General features: G+C 36.9%; 3 protein-coding genes across 7 annotated transcripts; all 3 read left to right on the top strand.

Moving 5' to 3' along the window:
• Positions 1-945: 945 nt before the first annotated feature.
• Positions 946-2019, top strand: LOC116024898 (NDR1/HIN1-like protein 10). The gene has a single exon (XM_031265929.1). It carries the CDS (start codon positions 985-987, stop codon positions 1753-1755), a length of 771 nt encoding a protein of 256 aa, XP_031121789.1. The 5' UTR covers positions 946-984; the 3' UTR covers positions 1756-2019.
• A 5135-nt stretch (positions 2020-7154) lies between these two features.
• On the top strand, positions 7155-13843 carry LOC116026162 (5'-3' exoribonuclease 3-like). Of its 5 annotated transcripts, XM_031267628.1 has the most exons (25): positions 7163-7298; positions 7377-7585; positions 7767-7872; positions 8191-8267; positions 8400-8591; positions 8715-8834; positions 8934-8996; positions 9102-9206; positions 9329-9394; positions 9470-9637; positions 9735-9812; positions 9895-10041; positions 10660-10758; positions 10866-10958; positions 11053-11148; positions 11257-11327; positions 11414-11542; positions 11672-11748; positions 11836-11876; positions 11968-12042; positions 12238-12383; positions 12479-12544; positions 12623-12698; positions 12862-12941; positions 13033-13843. In XM_031267628.1, exons 2-25 carry the CDS (start codon positions 7433-7435, stop codon positions 13682-13684), a joined length of 2976 nt encoding a protein of 991 aa, XP_031123488.1. In that variant the 5' UTR covers positions 7163-7298; positions 7377-7432; the 3' UTR covers positions 13685-13843. The 5 variants fall into 5 exon arrangements, with proteins under 5 accessions (XP_031123489.1, XP_031123487.1, XP_031123490.1 ...); XM_031267629.1 differs by having other exon boundaries at positions 7155-7585; positions 10663-10758; XM_031267627.1 differs by having other exon boundaries at positions 7155-7585.
• Positions 13844-16516: 2673 nt separating this feature from the next.
• Positions 16517-21883, top strand: LOC116026177 (transcription factor E2FB-like). Its single transcript, XM_031267646.1, has 14 exons — positions 16517-16953; positions 18418-18601; positions 18763-18822; positions 19185-19270; positions 19358-19446; positions 19563-19617; positions 19936-19988; positions 20121-20171; positions 20280-20328; positions 20437-20502; positions 20619-20695; positions 20808-21027; positions 21156-21222; positions 21294-21883. The coding sequence occupies exons 1-14, from the start codon at positions 16807-16809 to the stop codon at positions 21428-21430; spliced, it is 1341 nt and encodes a 446-aa protein (XP_031123506.1). The 5' UTR covers positions 16517-16806; the 3' UTR covers positions 21431-21883.
• Positions 21884-22240: the final 357 nt, after the last annotated feature.

The raw sequence follows: 22240 nt of genomic DNA, 5'->3' as shown, positions 1-22240 counted from the left end.
TTTTGAGCCAGTGGGGTGAACAACTTAACGCTTGAAGCATACTAGCTATAACTTCAAGCGGTGAAGAACCAACTCATGTATCATTTATATGAGTGAACAACTTAACTCTTGAAGCATACTAACTACATTCTAAGTGGCGAAGAGTCGACATTTTAAAAAACTTGAAATTGAAAAAGAAGAAATCATTTTAAAATTCATTATCATTGAGTTCATACACTTAGCATGAAAGAGTGTCACAACTCACAAGATGTGTGTCACTAATCCAAAAAAGAAGAAGAATATTGGTCCCACATTCCTCCATGTTGGGTGAATGTTTTATCATCTTTTTAAATATAATTAGCCCCATTAGTCTAAGCAATAGGGAATATTTGTTGGGATTTATTGTTGCCTCATTCTTCCTCATGGATTGGGCCTTATGATCTCTGGTATTTTCTCCAATAGTACACTTTACTATCCATAAATCCATTAATATGCTATACAATGTATAAGTATTTAGGGCAATAGTTATACCATGAAGACATGGATGAGGATCTATTATGCCCATTGAGTAAACCATGTTTAGATTATGTAATAAATATATTATGTACTTGTGAGAATTTTTTATTGGACTTATAAGTAATTTAGACTAGTTTATCTTATTATAATTCTTTGTTAACTAAGGCCGCAAGATAAGATTCACCTAAACTACGGTTTTTAATATTTGCTACATGTTTTTTCATAAATCAAAGTTAATATATTATGTGCTCATGGAAACAATATATTAACTTTATTAATTTGAGTCAATTAAATATGAAAAACCTAATTTACCTTGATTAAGGTCGAGAGTTACTTATAGCACATTTTCGGATAATTGCTAGTTCTGAAATCAATAATGACAGAGGGGTAGTTGAGAATATTTACCCACGTGTTGGGTGGGCCCCAGACTGCACACTCGGTTAAGTCGATTCCCAGTCATCTGGACTGTGGTGCTGGATTCTCTCTATCATGGGCGATCAAGCTACACCACCGGTTACCGGCTACCCAGCTCCCGCCGGCGCGCCGCCGACCAATTCCAACGGCTACTACTCTAATCGCCCACCGCCTTCCGGCACCGCCTACGCTTATGCGGCTCCGCCACCCCGCGCCTACAACTACAATTATAATAACTACAACCCTTACTACCAGCAGCCGGACGCCGATGCGGTCCGGCGCGCCGTATTTCTGCGCCGCGTCTTTGCAGTGATCATCGCGCTGTTCATCATCATCGGTGTGGTGTTCTTCATCATCTGGCTCGTCCTCCGCCCCCGCATACCCGAGTTCCGCGCCGATTCGCTGTCGGTTTCCAACTTCAATCTCTCGAATAACTTCGTCACTGCGAATTGGGAGTTTCAGTTCACGGCGCGGAACCCTAATAAGAAGATTTCTCTCGATTATCAGCACATTTACGCCGAGATTTTCTACGACGACGAGTCGCTTGCGGAGACCAGTGTGGCGCCTTTCTATCAGGATTCCAGGAATGAGACCACATCCAAGGCGGAATTCGCGGCCAAGGGAGCGTTCGTGGAGGATTGGGTTGTGGAAAGGATCAACAAGGAGAGGCCTGACATTGTGTTCAAGGTTTGGATGTTGGCTAGGGTGAGTTTCAAAGCCGGATCCTGGAGGACCCGGAGCCGATATCTTAGGGTATTTTGTGGCGGTTTGACGGTAGGGTTTGCGCGGAACAGCTCTTCCGGTAACCTTGTCGGAGCGCCTAGACAATGCCGAGCAGGGCTGTAGTTGTGCTGCCTTTTATTCACTGAGGTGAATTTTCGTTGCTTCGATAACTAGGCTATTCGAATTTGTATCTGATTGAATTAATTGCTAGCTATTATGTTTAGGACAAGAAATTTTATGTGGCTAACAATGACAATGATTGAGTTTGGGCAAATTATGGTATGATACACTGCCAAACCGATTGACTTGTAGTGTTATATGTTGCCATGTTGGTGTACAGCTCTTTAGGATATGATCATGATTAATTATTGATAACTTGAATTGGTCTCTGCAGCTTAGTTTCTGTGTTCTGTTGGTAAACAATAGAATTGCAGGTTTTGGTGTTAATGCTCGTAAATTTGCAATTAGATGTCAAGTGTAAGATTGTGATTGAAAGTCTACTGCTTTTTGACATAATTTAAAAAGCAAAAGGCCACATTTTTCTTCTTGGTTTTGATCGTTTCATAACATATCAGTGTATGAACTCCACTGGTGTCTGTTTTGTGACTTTTGTTGTTTTGTTACGTTTTTACTACTTAAAATTACATAAATGAGTACAGGTATAGATGAGCTGTGGTTCATATAACAAGGTATTGTCTTTACTCTTTGGGTTTATAATATATAGTATCATGTGTTTATGAATTGAATTTGTTGGCATGTTTCTGAATTCTTCCAATTTCTTTTCATGTATTGCCTGGAGCTTGATATTTCTCCGATCTCCTTCTTAATTGCTTGAAATAGTTCTGAGCCACAAGTTTCAAATCATGCTCTTTAGTATCTTAACCTTAATTTGTTCCTTAGTTCAATCTGACTGCCTGCATATCTTCCTTGAACTAGGAATTGAGTATGCTATTCTTGGAATTGAATAAGCCAATTTGTGAAAATTCATTTGCCATATCAAGTTCTCACACTGTAAGCAAACTTGTTAAAGTTGTCACAGTATCGTATGTGCTTCTTTTGTCCTTCCCGTCTCGGGAGACTTACTTGTAGGGCAATTAAGAGATGTGTTTTGTTGATACAAAAGCATACATTGATACATGCAGTTGTGCTTGTTAATTGCCACTGTGTTTCCCTGCCAATTCATCTAATCATTTCTGAACTTCTTGATGCTTTCTTTGATGGATAAAGCTGGGACCATTTGATGATTTCTGGTCTGAGAAGATGATCTTAGATCACTGTTTGAATCAGGGATTTTAGAAGTCTTTTTAAAAAATGGCATTTGATTTGTGTGATTCTTTCCATGCATTGGTATATAGGAAAAGATGAGGAATATGAGCAAGTGCATAGTGTGGTTTAGGGCATGTTTGTTTTATTTGTTGAATGTTAAGAAGCTCAAATGCGGTCCAACTCATTTACCCATAGTACTCGAGCTCAGCTTGACAATAATTGAATCGAACCTGAGCAACTCACCAATAGTTTGACTAGTTTATACTTCTATCCTGAATTGTTTTGACCAAGACTCGATAAGATACAGATATCAATGCAATATGAAAAGGTATAGCCGTATAGGTTTCTAGTTGAGCTCATGGTATTGTTTGGATAAAGATGGACTATTAAGCTTTAGTCTCTGCATTAATAATGTTATTTTTCCCTCTTAAAAGGTATAGCCGTCTAGGTTTCTAGTTGAGTTCATGGTATTGTTTGGATTGAGCTTTAGCCTTTGCATTAATAATGCTATTTTTCCCTCTAGTTGAGTTCATGGTATTGTTTGGGTTAAGCTTTAGCCTTTGCATTAATAATGCTATTTTTCCCTCTAGTTGAGTTCATGGTATTGTTTGGATTAAGCTTTAGCCTTTGCATTAATAATGCTATTTTCCCCCCTTAAAAGGTATATAGGTTTCTAGTTGAGTTTATGGTATTGTTTGGATAAAGATGACACCATTAAGCTTAGTCTAAGCTGATAGTTGATCCTTACGTGTGTGGGTTGATTACTATTTTAACACATTTCAAGCAACACATGTACCATAGTCTTTTTTTATCGGGTGACGTAGAGATTTGAATCCATGACCTTTGGCATGGATCTAGTACCAAATTAAAGTATGTGTTCTATCGTTGAAAGCTGCACATTTTATATGTTCAACAACACATTTTATATGTTCAACAAGTGTTTACTTTTCGATCATGATCATCAATTAACTTATAAGCTAATCAAATAAAGATATTTATTCTCGTACAACTTTTTTATGTGGTTGGTAAGCTTTTTAAAGTATTCCTTTGTCATGTCATCTTACTCTACTTCTAGTTTGGGATTGAGTTGATTTAGAATCTTAGAACCTAGGGAAAATCACCACTCCTTTCTTGCTATATGTTCCCACCACTTTATAATATATCTTCTCTTCTATTGCATTGTCACTTTACCATCACCAGACACTTCAATTAAGGTTTCAATAATTAAGGCAAATTCTTCCTTGAGCCTTGTGATAAAATTTAGGAATAAAGGTCAAATAAGCCATTGAATTACACCAGAAACTGCAATTAGGCCATTGAATTCAAAAACAATGCAATTGGGTCCCTGAACTACACAAATCCATGCAAATTAACCAAAAGTGACTTGTTTGACTTGATCTTCCGGTTACCAACTTTAAAAATAATATTTAAAAATAATTTTAAATAAAATAATTAATTAAAATTAAATTTAAAATTTAAAATTAAAAAAAGGACTCAATTGACTTGTTCCTGTTTTTTTTTTATTTTAATTTTAATTAATTAATTTATTTAAAATTATTTTTAAATATTATTTTTAAAGTTGGTAACCGGAAGATCAAGTCACAAGTCACTTTGGGTTAATTTGCATGAATTTGTGTAGTTCAGGGACCCCATTGCATTGTTTTTTAGTTCGATGGTCTAATTGCAGTTTCGCGTGTAGTTCGGTGGCCTAATTGACCATTATTCCTAAAATTTATATATGACTACTTGTAATATGAAATTTATAAAGAATTTTATAATGTCAAAAATGCATGATGCATGCTATTGTAAATAGGAATTGGTGATACATTTTGATTACCTGTGTAGGTATGGATGAGATGATGCATGTCTTTTATGACTTTAATTAGAAATCTTGAATCTCGGTGTATGATCTTAGTTAACTAATCGATGAAACTTGTGATTAGACAAAAAAAAAAATCAATTTATATGATGAAATGACAACTTGAATAGATATGGGTAATTTTAGAAAGTAACAATATTTGTTTCCTATATTTTAAAAAACAATGGATTATGAGAATGATTGTAATTGTCTAATCAATTTAGCACGACTGGACTTCTGTGTTAATAGAAACACACCTATTTGTCAAATCTTTAAATAATCCATTGCTCTATATATGACTTAATCTAACTTTGAGACTCAATATCAAAGTGTTTGCAAATGTAACAATAATTTTGAATTGGAGCAAATTATTACCCTTTGTCGTACTAGACTTTAGACATAATTAGCCGCCTATTATGCTACGTTTATGCCTTGAGAAATCCCATTTTAATTTTTCCTATAATTAAACATTTAAACCTAGTATTTAATAGTGTATGTTTCTCCGTTACATTTATTGGTCTTTCGTCGTTTGAGTTCATCCAACGTTATCGCCGCCGCTACCTCGGTTTCCTTTACGGTTCCAAACCTTAATAATAGAGGAGCTCATGTTAAATGATTTTTGATAAGAAATTGGGGAATAAATAAGGAAAACTAAAGCTACACCTAAATTAAATATTTGTTAAATGAAAAGTTGATATGAAACAAGTAGCGGTGTTCAGTTAAGTGGTCGGTTAGACATCTTCGATCAATTTTTCTGAGTATTATTGACTCTGTTACAATTAAGTGGTCGGTTAAACATCTTCGGTCAATTTTTTCTGAGTATTATTGACTCTGTTAGAATGTAGTACCACCTCTATTGAGTCTCGAACTCACCTCTCCCATATGCGGGTGCAATCGGATGTCACTAACCCACAAGGTCTTTGGTATATATTGTTAATTGTTAATTGAGTTATTTTATAATTCCATTATTATGTACTTTCAATATCATAAACTATTGGTACATGACACATGTTCTCACATCTTATAATTCATTTCACTAAAATCCAACTACAAATAGGATTATAATTAATCTCACTCAAACTTTCCATCCATTCCTATTAGATAAAACAAAAAATAATTATTTCTTTTGGTAAAGGTGTTTATTTATTTGTTTAAGATGACAAGACACGCAAACATAATTTTTGGCATTAAAAAACAATTTAAATGTCACTATCAGGAATCTTAATTATCTATAGTTTAATGGTTTGTTTGAAAACTCAAAAAATAATTTTCATAATTTACTCTTTTTTATTTTGTGTTTGGATATTAAAAATATTGATCCGCTAAGACTCGCGGCATGCGCGGTTGCAGGCCAGCCTTATATATATTCACCTGTGTGAATATATATCAGAAATAAAGAGAGAGAGAGAAAAGCCCACAGGACATGCCAACCTGCGTGGGGCGGGCTAGGGTTGCACGAATCTTAGCCCGCAAGCTTAATGGATCAGCCTGTTTTGACAATACTAATTATAATCAATTTATTTTGTCATAATTAAGCTTGGTTTGATATAATCACAACGATAGATTGAGAGAAAACGCTTGTTTGGTTGTAATTGTTGAAATTTTTAACATAAAATGACATGTAAGTGACTATTTTGTGATACAAATATATGTGGATTCACTTTCAATTGGGTCATGTCAAATTGGATTCGAGTTTTCCGTAGTGAAACGAAGATATTGATATAGTGTACGCTCAAAACAGATAATAGATAAATAATAAATTGATTCTCAAAATAAATTCACTTGAGTTGAAAATGATGATGAAAAGACTTTGATAAAGCATTAGTCACGTTAGTTTTGATCAATGATTTAAAATTAAGGAAAAAAATGTATTGCAATTTTTGTAATTACAACAGTGCATTTGAAAATGTTTGATAAACATTTGTAGATAGCTGACAATGTACTTAGATATATAATAGTGCAATCAAGTGTGTGCACTAGTTGTTATCCGCAATGCATTACCAAATTTCAAATGTATCATTATAATTGTAAAGATGTCATCGCATTTTTTATTTCATTTTATTTTCTTAATATCCCGCCATTGATTATCATAAATGGATCTAATAAAATTAGTCCATACGTTATCACGAAGCTATGAGTTTTGATGAGGTTAAGCGCTATATTATTATATCTTGTATAGTATGGACCATAATATAATTTATATACTTCTTATATTATTCTTATACATGTGTTTTTTTTTAAAAACTATTTATTGTTTACAAAATTTATTATAGTACTATAAGTAGATTAATGCATAAGAAACATTGGTAGGTTTATTAATCATATAAATTTGAGAAAACAGGTAATAAAAACCTTTTAAAAAACACAAAGAAAACAAAAAAAAATGAAGAAATGGAGAATGAGATTTGGAGAAGTGAAAAGTGAAAAGAAAATATTGAGAAGTGAAGTAAAGCTTCACCCACTGCACTAAAGCTGGTTCTGAACCCACTGATCTTCCCAAGAGGGAACTCAGTCAGCACAGTTTACGTTTCGTCACTACACAGTACCCATTGCCCCATCATCTCCTTCCTCTTTCTTCTTCTTTTGATCTTCAAATATAAATATATATATGTTTCTGCAGACCCCTTCCGTACACCTTTCATTCTCAGCTCTTACACAGACACCCAGAAATCTACAATGGGAGTTCCTTCCTTCTACAGGTGGCTGGTTAACAAATACCCAAAAATAGTAGAGAACGCTGTTGAGGACGATGAGTCATCAGTTGACTTCGACAACTTTTATGTTGACATGAATGGGATCATCCATGCCTGTTTCCACCCAGAAGATGATGTGATGATCTTGTCTCTCTGCTCCTCCGCTTCTTTTCTTGAATTTTCTTGATCAATGCCCCTTTCTGTTTAAGTCTCTCCCTTGTTAAGACTGTACACTTAATTGGTTTGTCAGAGATTTGGGTTTTAAGTTTTAACCTTTTTTTTTTTGTTTTTTTTGTTTTTAATGTTTCAATGCTCAGCTTTTCCCTCCAACCACGTACGAGGAAGTGTTCCAGAAAATCTATGATTACATTGATCGCCTCTTCAACATCGTACGGCCTCGGAAACTCCTGTACCTGGCCATAGGTGAACTGAAATCATAGTACCATAATCACCCTTCATTTCTTGTGTTGTGATGAAACTGTAATGTTAACTGCAATTGATAGTTGGTCTTAGGTTGTGTTGCTGCAAACACAGTTTAGTTTAAGGGCAATTGCCTAATTGAGTTACATGTAAAATTGTCCAAGCTTAAGTTGTCTAAGCACAGTTGATGAGTATTGCTGTCAAATCTTTCTTAAATGCTAAGAAATCTCAAGACAACCTTGTCTAACAAGGTTACACTTGAATTGGGTTTTCATTGATTCATGAAATAATTGTAAGAATGTTTGGTGTGAGTTTCTGCAGATGGTGTTGCGCCACGGGCCAAAATGAACCAACAAAGAGCAAGGCGTTTTCGGACAGCTAAGGATAAGGAAATAATTGTAGGTCTCATGTCTTACATAAGTATATGTTAATTTACTAGGATTAGTTTATGCTGTGCTTTTGTGGTAGATGTGGTCATAATAGGTTTATACAGACATTGATAGGATTGAGTGTATAATATGGTGAAACAGGAAGAAGAGGAGATGAAACTGAGAGAGAAGTATAAAAGAGAAGGTAAAATTGTCTTAGAGAAAGAGGAGTCTGAAGTGGAGGATTCGAATGTAATCACCCCTGGGACATTGTTTATGTATATACTTTCTGAGAAATTACAAATTTACATCCAAGAAAGGATCCGTGAAAATCCAGGGTGGAAGAATATTAAGGTTTACTCTTTGTTCTCTAAGACCTTAAATTTTCTGTTATTTGGTTTTGAGTGAATTGAAGTCTAATGATGCAATATTTTGTTTTTTTTTTGTTTTTTTGTTTTTTTGTTTTGTTTTTGGCAGGTTATTCTCTCTGATTCCAATGTTCCTGGTGAAGGGGAACACAAGATAAACTCTTTTATACACGCCCAGCGCATGTTTCCTGGTTACAATCCCAACACACGCCATTGTTTGTATGGCTTGGTATGATTTTTTTTCCCCGCATTTCTACCTGTGAAATTTATGCCCATCTTTGTGCTTATTTTAATTACCTTCGTTAAGTTTTTCCCCAATTCTATGCAGGATGCTGACTTGATTATGTTAGCATTAGCATCGCACGAGCTTCACTTTTCAGTTTTAAGGGAGGTAATAGAAGTTTTCTTCCAGTCTATATTTTTATTTCCGTTATAATTGTGAAGGCTTTTGTTTATTCTCATTGTTCATTTTCCCCATTTTGTGTGGTGGGCGCAGAATGTTCTTACTGTGAATGATCAATCGAATCACTTGTCATCGCTTGAACTTAGTATGCGAAAGGCAGAGGATCCTATGACGAACAGTAGAGGATGGTTTAAACAGGTGGAATTGGAATTAACTCTTGTTAATTTGTTTATACGTTTTTTCTTTACTAATGCCTTAGAGTTGTTATCATCGTTACTGTTTTAGAATTAAGCTAGACTTAATTATTTTGACAAATTCAGTGTGATTCGTTGGCTAACAAGTCTGACAAGGGGAAGCAAATTCATGCAACGAAGAAAGATTTTCAGGTACTTTATCATTTAAACTGATACTATTGTGCTTTATATGATTGGTTTAATCTTATTCTTTGTTTATATTTGCAGTTCCTTAAGGTTTGGGTGCTCCGGGAGTACCTTGACCTTGATATTAGAGCTAAACTTCCCGAAGATTGTAAAGCTGATTTAGAGAGAGTAGTTGATGACTTTGTGTTCATTTGTTTCTTTGCGGGAAACGATTTTCTTCCTCACATGCCCACCCTCGAGATTCATGAGGTGTTTGTTTAATTTCTTTCATGATTGACAATCTTCTGAAACTTTCAATCTTTCACGATACCTTAGAGTTGTTAAACTATTATCTCTTTTACCACAGGGGGCACTTGATTTACTTTTGTATGTCTACAAGAAAGAATTCAAAAACCCCGGTGATTATTTGGTTGACATGGAAAGGGTACCTTTTTTTTTTTTAAATTTAATTTTAGTGCTAGACGGATGTAATGTGAATGTTTTCAATGAACTGTGATTGAAAACAGGTTGGCAACGTGAGGGGCTACATTAAGTTGTCGAGAGTTGAAAGATTCATACTTTCTGTTGGTCAATTTGAAGAGAAGATATTTAAGAAAAGAATGGAAATTCGAGAAAAAAGAGTTAGGCGGGTACTTTTAGAATCCAGAGACGATGTGAGTTCGTTAAATGACTCCAATTTCGATCCACTTTACATTTAGTTTTGCTATTTTGTTTCTTGCATGGTTGAAAAAATCGCTAGGCGCTACCTAGGCACTCGGGGAGCGCCTAGCGCCTAGGACGCCTAGCCGGGGATTAATCGGCGCCTAGGCGTCCGTGTACTTTTTTATTTTATTTTTTATTTTTTAAAAGTTTGTTAAAGTATTTTTAATTTTTTAAAGACTAATAATTATAAATTATATAATACTTTAATAGTTAATACTAAAATATTAAATATTAACCTAAAAAAATCTAAAGTTTATACAATTTAGGATTATTTTGCTCAAAACGATGTTGTTTTGAATGAAATAACCCATTAAAAAAAAGAACGTTAATCGACCGACTAGAAGGCCTAGTCGGTGTCTAGTCGGTCTAGTCGACGCCTAGGCGGTCAGCGCCTAAGCGGCCTAGGCGGTGCTTTGGCGGCTTAGGCGGTCGCCTAGCCGGCCAGTCGCCTAGACCACCATTTAATGTGATACGCTAGGCGGTCGACCAGCGCCTAGCGCCTAGGCGGGATTTTTGCAACACTGGTTTCTTGTTCTCCAAGACTTCTGCAAATTTGTTACATGTGGCAGCAGGACGCAGAGGAAGTCAATATGGATAACGTGGTGAACCAATTTGATGTTGCAGTCTCTCTCGGCTCCGATAACCAGGAAACTTCTGACATTTCTCTTGTATGCTATTGGCCTTTGTTATTTGTGCTCTCGTTGATTCGGAGAACATATATTCTGTTGAAAATGTAGACTGTTTCCAGGGTTACATTAAGTCCCGACTTTTGTAGGCTTTAAGCAATACGAAGGATTTGAAGCAGGAGTTGAAAGACATCATCCGCTCGAATGCTGATACATTTAAATACGGCGGTGCAGTGGATAAGGTTAATGCTATGCCCAGCTTTCACATTAGTAGTATTATTTTCATTAGTCGTTTTCTCGGAAGAAAGCTTGTTGTAATTTTTCTGTTTTCAACAGGTAAAATTTGGTGAAGCTGGCTGGCGGGAGCGGTACTACACTGAAAAATTTAAAGTGGAAAGTGGCGGAGATATAGAATCCACAAGAAAGGCTGTCGTATGTTTTTAGACGCCCTTCGAACTTCGAAGGATATTATGACCTATTAAGCATTTTTTAGGTTGTATCTTGGTAAGAATTTCTTTGTTGTATGTTTCTCTTTTGCAGGTTGCTAAGTACACCGAAGGCCTACATTGGGTCTTGTTGTACTACTATAAGGGGGTGCCGTCATGGAACTGGTAAGAAACTAACGAGGTTAAAACTCGTGTATTGTCATGAAATAGAGATTGATCTATATGAATTATTAATGCGATTGTGTCATTAGGTTTTATCCATATCACTATGGTCCGTCGGCGTCGGACTTGAAAGGAATGTCTCAAACGAAGGTGAAATTTCAGAATGGGCAACCGTTTAAACCTTTTGATCAACTGATGTCTGTCCTTCCTCCCAGGAGGTAAACATTCGCATTTTACATTCACGGTTTTTGCCTCGTTTTTTTTAGGGTTTGTGTTCTTGAGTTGTGTGTTTAGCTTTCTCGGGTAGTCTTGGCCTAGTATCTAACAGCGATTTGTATATCCTTCAGTGCTCATGCACTCCCAGAAGCGTACGGGTTTCTCATGCAAGATGAGAATTCAAACATCGTTGAATTTTACCCTACTGGTAATTCCTATCCAAAATTTAGGCTATAATTTTTTTATTTGTTTTGCGGTGTTGATTCTTTATTTCCCTTGTGTTTTCGATGTTCAGTGTTCGATACTGATCTCGATGGGAAGCGATTTGCATGGCAGGTTTGATTTTGTTTCGCTATATGTGCCTTGCATATTAAAATCTGTCATTTATCTTATCTCGGAAAATGCTGTGTTTCTATCTTTACTAAAGGGAATAAGCAAGCTGCCATTCATAGATGAGGAACGTCTCTTAGTTGAGACAAGGAAACTCGACAAAGATCTTACGGTATTTAGTTTGGAATGACTCCGTACTTGTTAAGCATTAATCTTTTCTTCAAATCGTTCTTTAATCAGTACTATTTACTAGTAATAGCCATAATGATCATAAATGAATTGTTTATTTATTTATATATTTTTGGTAATTGGATTATAGATTTAGGCACAAATGCTTTCATTTGTAAATTTGAGTCTGTTAATGTAGGACCTTGACAGAAAGAGGAATATGGAGGCAGCCGAGTTGTTGTACATGGAGGGCTCATGTAAACTTGCCTTGCATATTATGTCATCTTTCAAAAACTGTAAAGGTTTACAAGAAAACGATGCCATTCAAATAGGTCTCGCTTTGAGGCAAGTGCAACATAGCAGACTGTCAAATTTCTTTATATATATATGCTTACATGGTTTTGCTAAATGGTTTGATTGTTCACGGTGCGATTTTGCAGTGATGGAGTTAGCGGTCTCGTGTGGAGTAAAGATTATTGTACCAATGATCTGCCAATGGACACTTTGTAAGTCGTTTTACTATTTGCTTGTTGGAGTACTAAGTTATGCGTGTTGGGTTTGTAATGGTTTTATTGCTCTTTTAGGTGTGTGTTTTATCGGACTTTGCCGTGCTCTTCTTCTCTTCCTCGAGTATTAGAGGGTACCGATTTCCCTGAACAGGTTTGTAGTCGTTAACAAAGCAAGTCTATTGAGTGCTATCGCTTTTGTTTGTAAGAAGTTGGAACATCTATGTTGCTTCCTCCCGCTTTTTGGGACAGAGGTTGTTGTTACTTATGAGATGGAAAAGCGTTTTCGAGATTCTTAAGGAATTGGTTTTCTGCAGACTGTTTTTGAAGCTGACATTGGAGAAACAGTGCTTTGGCACGAACTCAACGGTAGACCAGGCTGCAGTTCCTCCCACAGGTATGACTACTCCAATTTTTTGTTTTTTTGTTTACTTTCGTATTGTCTCCTAGATTGTTACATTCTTGAGAACGTGTAATTTGGAACATAGGTATCATAATCATGGATCATCGGTGGGTAGGGCGAGTAATAGCCCAAGAAATCATAGGAATTCTGTTCCTGACGAGTTTGTAAAGGGTTCTGGTTGTGGATGGGCTGGTCGCGGTGGAAGGCACTTTTCTGAACCTGAATTGCAGAACCCTAACAATTTCCCGAGATATAGTCCATCTAGACCTGTTGTGAATTCTAGAATTCATCCATCATCATCTCCCCGGGAAAGACCGTCTTCAATGACAGCATATTCTAGACAACCAATCGGGACTCCAAGCAATCAAGTTTATAGGCCTAGATCACCAGTTGTTGTTCCACTGCAATCTTTCTGTGCTCCGAGTGTTAGCCCCTGGGGACGAGGGAATGCGGGCCCCAGAAACAGCGGGCTAGAGAGTCAATGGCGGGTGCCTGCACCAGTGGCAGCTGTTGCTCCCGCTGATTACCCTTGGAGGAATGCGGGCCCCAGAAATAGCGGGCTAGAGAATCAATGGCGAATGGCTGCACCACCTGCTGCTCCGACTGATAGCCCCTGGATACGAGTGAATGCAGGCTCCAGAAATAGCGGGGTGGAGAATCAATGGCGCGCGACTGCACCAGCAGCGGTCTCTAGAGGAGGACAGCCTGTTTGGAATAACCAGAACAACAGAAGATAGAAAATGCAATGTTTAGCACAATGTTGCCATTAATCTTACTTTCTGTTTCACTTAATAGCTAAATTTGACAAAAATATGGGCATGGGGACATCTGTTTTGTGGGAATGAATACCGAGTTTTGGGGTTACATTAATATAACAACCACCTGTTTTTTGCTTATTACTATAGCTATTTTATCATATTAGATAACACTAAGTGGTAGGGGATTGGCCAAATGGTTTGCTCCATTCACATGGGTGGGGATCAAACCCCCAACCTCATGCTTAAGGGACAAGGTGCTGAACTACCATGTCAACCATGTTGGTTTGCACTGGTCTCTATACTTTAATGATAACATGACAAGTTAAGATGTTATACTATGATAAATTCCGGGAGTTGAGCCTTTAGCTATAGATCCTAAGGGGTAGACCTCTAGTCTCAAGGAATAGACTTTGAACTCAATAATCCATACTCATAAATCATTTTCAAACTTGGAAATGCATAGGGAGATTGAATGGCATTTTTTAAAAATTGCTTATATTTCTGTGGGTGAGATTCAGAATATAGGAATACTTAAGGGGCTCCTCATGCAATTTGAAACGCCTATGGGGCTATGGGGAATTAAAATGGGAATCGGGTCGGATGTGTAAGGGTTCTACGCCACAGAATTTCACAGCTCCCTCTGCATCTCCACCGCCGGCCGCCGTGAGTCTCTATGCCGTCGCATTTAATTTCTGCTTGAATTGAATCCGTTTTTGTTTGCTCCGTTTTCTAGGATTAGTCGAACAATGTCCATTGATGTTCGTTTTCTCTTCTTTTATAGCAATTCATGTTCAGCTACATGCACCCAACGATGAATGTTCAAACGTAATAACATTTGGTTTAATGCGATGTAATCATTGTTATATGGCACTGCGTGTTTAGTTAAACTTAATGAATACAGTAGTGATGAAAATTCAGTTCAAACGTCAGTAGCAGACATTTCAAATTTTCAATTGCCATGAATTGATTGTTAATCTTATAGTTTTGATAAAAAATTGTCGTTTTTCTCTGTTTCCATCCAATCTCTGTATTCAAAATTTGGAATTGCTGCTCTGCTATTGTGATTAGGATTAACTTTACTTGTACGCATTGGCAGCTTAGTTAGTTCCTGAGTGGTAAATTGTGGGCGAAGCTTAACTTTACCTGCGGGAATTGGCAAGTACTTTGGCTGCATGCTTGTTTCTGTAGTTATGCACTAACATTCACAGATATTACAATGCGTATGAATATCCAATTGGAATTGCTAAGACGAGACACTTAAACTTTGTGTGGTAATTAAAGCTCCAAAGTTTCCTGTTTGGTAAAGCTTATGATTCTTGATTGTGATTAAGAGTTATGACTGTGAATTGTAAATAATCAATTATCAGCTCCAAGTTCATTATATATTATTAAATCAAATTAGCTAAAACAGTAAAAGGCTATCGATTGTTGTGTAAAGGGCTAGTTGATTGTAGGACATCTATAATCTGTAATCTTTGCCAAGCATACTTGAAGAAGATTGTTGTGGTTTATTGGCATTTACTTTTGTTTGCCTTGGATTGGGTTCATAAAGTTGAAGTTTTTAACTTGATTTGGGGAGTAAATGAAGGAAGGACACTGCTGCTATAGTGTTATGATTCAGATAGCATGTGTAGCTCAAATGCTTCTGTATCGTATCTTGCTAAAACGAGTTTCTCGTATATGCTGTATATGCTGCTGGTTTGTACGTTAGAACATTCTGTGTCTGTCAAAGACTAGTTAACACAGCGTTCTTTTTCCTTCTCCAGAATTTGAAGTTCGTCTGCCATGGGTAACAAAGCTGCAAAGCCAGCACCTGCAGGGCCATATGACGACGTGTTGTTTTTGAAGAGTGTGCCTCCAATAGATCAGGATTTTGCCCGTTGGCTAGCTCGGGATGTTGAGAGGATCCATCGCTTCGTTCCAAGAAAGCCTCGGGCTATCAAGCCCCCAGATCATTACATTGAGTACATGCGCATGAATGGATGGTTAGATGTAGACCTGGATGACCCAGACTTGGCTCATTTGTTCAAGTAGATGATCACCAAATAAAGAATACAACTCTAGTTATTTTCTAATTATGTTCAAATATTGTAAAATAATTAAGGTTGGATAAACAAAAATTAATGCTAAATAAGCTTTGATTTTATATAACTTGCCATTGACATATTGCTCTTAATCTGCTCCAATGGTGTTTTATGGGCTTAAGGTTTAAAAGGCCCGTTGTATAATGGGCCACCAAATACCTGAAGCAATAGCAAAGGCCCAGCCCAATATTACATGACGGCTTTCGAATCGGCGATTCGCGCTCGAAAGAGAAAGCACCGTTTGGAATGGCGATTTTTTTGGCGCGTAGCCAACTTTGCTACGCCATATGTCATCCGCCTAACCCTTAAGACCAAGACCAAACTCTTGCCATTGTGTTCACCAAATTCCTAAGACTTCCTTTTTATCCAAAAGCAATTGTTATAAAATGGACCGGATTCATATTGCATTGAGAACTTATATAAAATTCTATATCTTTAGTTAATACATTCTGTATTTACAGTTAACTGATTTTGTGCATGTAAGCTCAAATGACAAGCGAGCTCGAATCCGGGTCCGATTTCTACAGGAATTAATCGGGTGGACCGGAACCCCGTATTATTATAATGGTTTAATGATAATGTAAATATAATTTTTTTTTTTATAGATTTTGGGATTGAGATAATATATAATAGTAAATATTTTTATAAAATATATATTAAGGAGTAAATATTAAATAATATAAAAATAATGTTCCCTCCACATCTATATCCGAACCAAATTCCCTCCTCCTCTCCTCTGCTTCCCACATTCCTTCATCTTTCTCTCTCTTCCCGCTTTTTTTCTATTCCCCCCAAAATTCAGATCTCATCTCACCTCTCTGATTCAATTCCTCTTCTCAATTTCACTTAGCTCCGCTTCACATTTCTTTCGCTTCTCCCTCACTGAAAACCCCCAATTCTTCAAAACCCCGAGAAGGGCTTCAAATCGAACTTTTTTTTCCCTTGGAATATAACGGAGATTATCGGGAATCGGGAAGTTTCCGGAGTTTTGGGAGAAAGCTTTGTGCTTTGCAGATCATGCAGCAGCAACAGCAGGAGGCTTTGAAGCGGCAGCAGCTGCCGTTCGCGGCGGTGAAGCCGCCGTTTGGGGATTACCACCGGTTCTCCGCTGACCCGCGCCACCGGACTTCTCAGGAAGCTGAAGGCATCGTCGTAAAGACTCCAGTGAGTACTGGAATTCTTTTTTGGTCGTTGATAAGATTTCATTTTTTTTTAATTATTTTTTTTGGTTTGCTAAACGTGTGCTTGGATTTTACTGAGTATGTGTGATTGGAAAGGAGCTTTAGTGAAATTTGCAGTGGAGGTTTAAGTGCATAGGTGAAATTAACTGTATCTAGTTGAAAAGCAGATATTTTTGTGTTTGGTACGGCTTTGTTGAACCAAATTCTTATTATTTGTGGTCATACTTGGATAGAGATTGAGTGATGCATTTCAACTTCTTTCTGTTATAATATGATATTTCTCTGTGAGATTTGGGTAATTGGATTGTGTTAACAATAACATTTGGATCTTTAAGTGATGTTCACCAGTAGGGTGTGGTTAATTTGGTGTTTTTAGTGATGTTTTGACTCTGATCTACTTTGAGTTGAATAAGTTTAGAGATTGCTGTAGAGGAAGATGGATGTTGTGCATGATTAACTATATGCATCACAAGAAGTTGGGTGCTGGCATTTTTGTTTATATTATGCATCACAAGAAGTTTGAATTTGGCCTTTACTAGGATTATCTGACAAAGGATCCCTGGTATAAACTATTACACAGTTACTTCTTTCAAACCTGACTTTTTGACTCTGACCGGTCTTAGCTATTCCGAAACTGTACTGTCCCCTGGACCCCACCTAGCTTTTATTACATGACACAAGAATACTTTGTCTTAGTCACGACTCACGAGCCTTGATGCGTAATATAGACTACATGTAGTCATGTACTTTGTTTTCACAGTCTCTTGTAAGTTGCAACATAGCTTTACTTGCTCTCTTTTCACACACATTCCTGCCTCCAGTTCCTAATTTTGTTTTGCTCTTTGTCTGGTGAGCAATGTCTGAAAGGAATCCTCACAAAAGAGTGATGTTTGAAAGGAATCCCGTTCAATCACTCTCTCCACTATCTCCAGTTTATCTTCAGGTTATGCTATTTCTTTTCACGTTTGTGTATGCATGCACATCTTGGGTTATACATGAGCTATTTACAAATTGTCATATGAAGTGTTGTTTGACCTAATATGGGTTTTAGTGGTTTGTGAATGATTTCTTTTCTATTTTTGTATTTGTGATTGATTTTCTGCTATTTGATTTACTCAGATAAGGTTCTTGGTTAATTTGATGTGACCTTGGCAATGTTGCGATGACCCCAATTCAGCTGCTATATTTATTCATTTTCATTTTAATGATGGAAATATGATCTTAAGTGGATTGATGCTTATTGATTTTAGACTAGTATTCTGCCAACAGTAAAATGTGATGCAAAAATTTGTGAACTTTCTAACTATTCACTATTGCCCTTGCCTTCCCAAACATTGTATTCTGATTACTTGAACTTTATATATAACTTGATTTTTGTGTCATTAGTTTAGGTCTCTCAATCATGGTTTACTGTTTTTCATACTGACTCACAAATTGATTCAACTAGCCATTGAAGCGGAAGAATGAGACAATGAATCACAATCAGGTGTCTGGCGATGAGAACCCAGGTTTTGTATATTCTCTCAACAGCCCACTGCAAACACCAGTTTCAGGGAAAGCTGGAAAGACACAGAAAATGCCCAGGACATCAAAGGCTAATAGGTCTGCATCTCAATCTGCTGCAAATGCTGGTGAGAATTTTCTTTACAAATTTTGTTTTGAGCATTATGTTAAAGTTATTCTTTCATCACAAAGCAATCTTGAAAGTTCAGTTTTTATCTGTCAAAGTTGTTTTGATAAAGCACTCAACTATAAAGAGGAGCAAGTAAATTTTGGTTGATGTGGATTACAGGATCTCCTTCCGGCAACAATACCACTCCAGTTGGTCCATGTCGGTATGACAGCTCCCTAGGTAACTAATACTTTATGACCATGCTATTTACTAATTTATATGCTTCTGTGTCTTTTATTTATTTATTTTCTATATATCTCCATTTATAAATATGGGTGTGGGAGTGGGAAAATCATATCATGAGCTCCGGTTCACCTAGCATGGCGATCCTTGGAGCTATTCTGAGTAAACGCCAATTACACTTGTGAATAATGTTTATAAAGGATCACACTGCATGTAAACTGTGGGCTTCATAGTAAAACAAGACTATGAGCACGCACCATATGTTACCTTAGTATGAATGTATGATACTATGATGTTCCAGAATTGCTTATGACAAGAAAGAATAGAAGACATTGACAATGTTTTTGTCTCTTGCACAGGTCTATTAACAAAGAAGTTCATTAATCTTATCAAGCATGCAGAAGATGGCATTCTTGATCTAAACAACGCAGCTGATACATTAGAGGTTACCATAATTTCCTTGTTAGTGTCTTATATGTGCCCAACTGATTTCTACTAGCTGAAATTACAGAGTTTTCCTTCTTCTTAACAGGTTCAGAAAAGGCGTATCTATGACATAACAAATGTCCTGGAAGGCATTGGTCTAATAGAAAAGAAACTGAAGAACAGAATTCAATGGAAGTATGGAAATCTCTGCAATCGATATGAGTTGGATTAAGCTTGCTCTTTGTTTAATGCTTTATTTGCCTCGGGATTTTTCTCAACAAATGTGAAGTGACTAATAAAGATTTGTGCAGGGGCCTAGATGTGTCAAGAACAGGAGAGCCTGATGAAAGTGTTCTTAGTTTACAGGTGAGAGGAGATATCTGGTTTAGTATGTGCCCTTATTGATTACATCTTTGTTCCTTATTTCTTGTTACTAATTGTTCTTCATTTAGTTCTTTTGGAGCCTCGTGCTTAGACTACATTTCTTACTAACAAATGAAATCATTCTTCAAGTGGTGCCTATGATTGCCTGGGTGGCAAAGTATTGATTAGGTTACATTCACAGCATTATCCATCACTTGCAAATGCCACATGCGCGATCTATAGCTTTTGGTGTCAGAGTTAACATTGGTGATTATGAAATTTCAGGATATATTCTCATGTTTTCTATGCCACTTTTTGCAGACAGAAGTGGAGAGCTTGACCTTGGAGGAGCGTAGAATAGATGAACATATCCGGTAATTTATGATGACCTTATGGTATTTGAGAATGCTGTACTCGTACTCAACTATGAATGCGCTAATTTTGGGCAACGTTGCTGTACATTAACCATGATTATGCTAATTTTTGATACCGTTGATTTGCTTTAGAGAAATGCAAGAAAGGCTGAGGGACCTGAGCGAAGATGAAAACAATCAAAGGTCCACATTTTTTGGCATATCAGAATTATAAAGTTCAAACCTCAAATGGCTATGAATTCAGTTGCTCATGTTTTTCTTCTTTTCGTGGTCTTCAATTCATTCAACCAGGTGGCTTTTTGTTACTGAAGATGATATTAAGAACTTGCCCTGTTTTCAGGTACATAATGAATTTAAATTTGTCTGCTTTTTCATTTTCTCCAACCGTGTTACGTTCCTCTGATCACTTGACTTTGTTGAAATATAAATATTCTGTTTTCCTGTTCAGAATGAAACACTCATAGCTATTAAAGCTCCACATGGCACCACGTTAGAAGTTCCAGATCCTGACGAGGTTATATTTACTATTATTAAGTTGCTTTGTTCATTTTCCTTTCAGTTCAACTGGTTGTTCCATCGCTACCTGTGTATGTTCTGGCTTTCTAGTTTTACTTTTTGTTCTTTCAACAGGCCGTTGATTATCCACAGAGGAGATATCGAATAGTTCTGAGGAGCACCATGGGTCCCATAGATGTTTACCTTGTCAGGTATTTTTGCTTCTCGGAACAAAAAGATTGATAGTTCTATCACTTCTATGTGGATTTAGTCCTGTTCTCACTGATGTCTTCTTTCATTTGCATTGTCTGTCCAACTTTTTAGCCAATTCGAGGAAAAGTTTGAGGACATAAATGCTGTCGAAGCACCACCAAACATCCCTTCAACATCAGGGGCCAATGAAAATGCAACTACGACTATAGAAACCGAAAGCAGAGAAAATGAAGTTGGTGTGCAGGAAAACGCAACAGAAAGAATGTCCTCAGATGTTGGTACATCGCAGGACTTTGTGTCTGGAATTATGAAAATTGTTCCCGATGTTGATGTAAGTCCCCTCTTGCAAGTCTACATATCATTAAATCTTAAAATTTTCGTGGTATATTTGTTCTAGCCTCCCTGGAATGAACCATTACATCGTGTTTGCTTCCTCTCTTGATTTCTCGCGTTTTACAGAACGAAGCAGATTACTGGCTCTTGTCAGACGCGCCTGATGTTAGCATTACTGACATGTGGACTGAATGTATCCTCTACTGATTTCCAGTTTTTCAATTTCCCTTTTGAAATCGTTTTTATTCCCTGACTCTCACATAGCTGGAATTGACTGGAACGACTTGGGTACACTCCCCGAAGATTACACCATGGCAACTGTCAGTACACCGCCTGCCCAACCTCCTCCTCCACCCAGCGTAACCAAACCACCTTCCACAGCTAACACCAGCAACAGCTAAATCGCCTGCATTTCTCAGGCTCGGTATGTTCTCATTGTCCCGGCTGCATAACAACTTCTAAACCTCATCACCATCTCCGGTTAGTGCTGAACGCAAGGGGAATGCTCCCGGGACTGTTATGTTGTACATTTCTCCAGCGAAGAGTTGAGACGACAGGAGGGTTGCTTGTTGCATTGTACAGTTTCTGTTAACCAAATACATGTAATACCTACCAATAAATGAACAGATCAAGCCCTGCCTTGTCCATGATTAGCTGTACTTGTGTGTATTTCTCATTCTAGGCTTGAATTGTTTCTATCATCAAACTTGTCTAGGTAATAGAATGTCTGTAAACTCATTGTAGTATTGTACACCATCTTTACTGTCTGTTGAGCAATGGATTCTCTTTAATATGTTCTTGTATATAAGTGTTGTGTTAAATGAAGAACAGCCAGAACAGATTACAAGGTGTAAGCTATTGCATACATTATCATGTATCTATCTATATATATATATATATTTTGAATACTATTTATTCTATTATATAATGCAGTATATGATTAATCTCATCCTGAGATCCCACAATATGTGGATACCAATTTATTGAAAAGTTTTTGATTATTGATAATATCAAATCCCTTAAAATATTCACTTGAATCTTTTATTATTCTCATCCTAATCCTAATCCTAATCTATCAACAATCAATTCTAGCTATGTTTATGCCTATATAAGAAAGCCCTAGCGAGAACAAGTACTGTACTGCAAATTAAAGCTCATGCATACAGCATGATGAAAAGCAGATTACCTGGTAGATCTCAGAGTCTTCCGGG

This window comes from Ipomoea triloba, chromosome 7 (genome assembly GCF_003576645.1).
Source record: "Ipomoea triloba cultivar NCNSP0323 chromosome 7, ASM357664v1".
Taxonomy (NCBI): Eukaryota; Viridiplantae; Streptophyta; class Magnoliopsida; order Solanales; family Convolvulaceae; genus Ipomoea; species Ipomoea triloba.
Note: the sequence above shows the minus strand (reverse complement) of the source record. Positions and strands in the feature narration are given on the sequence as shown.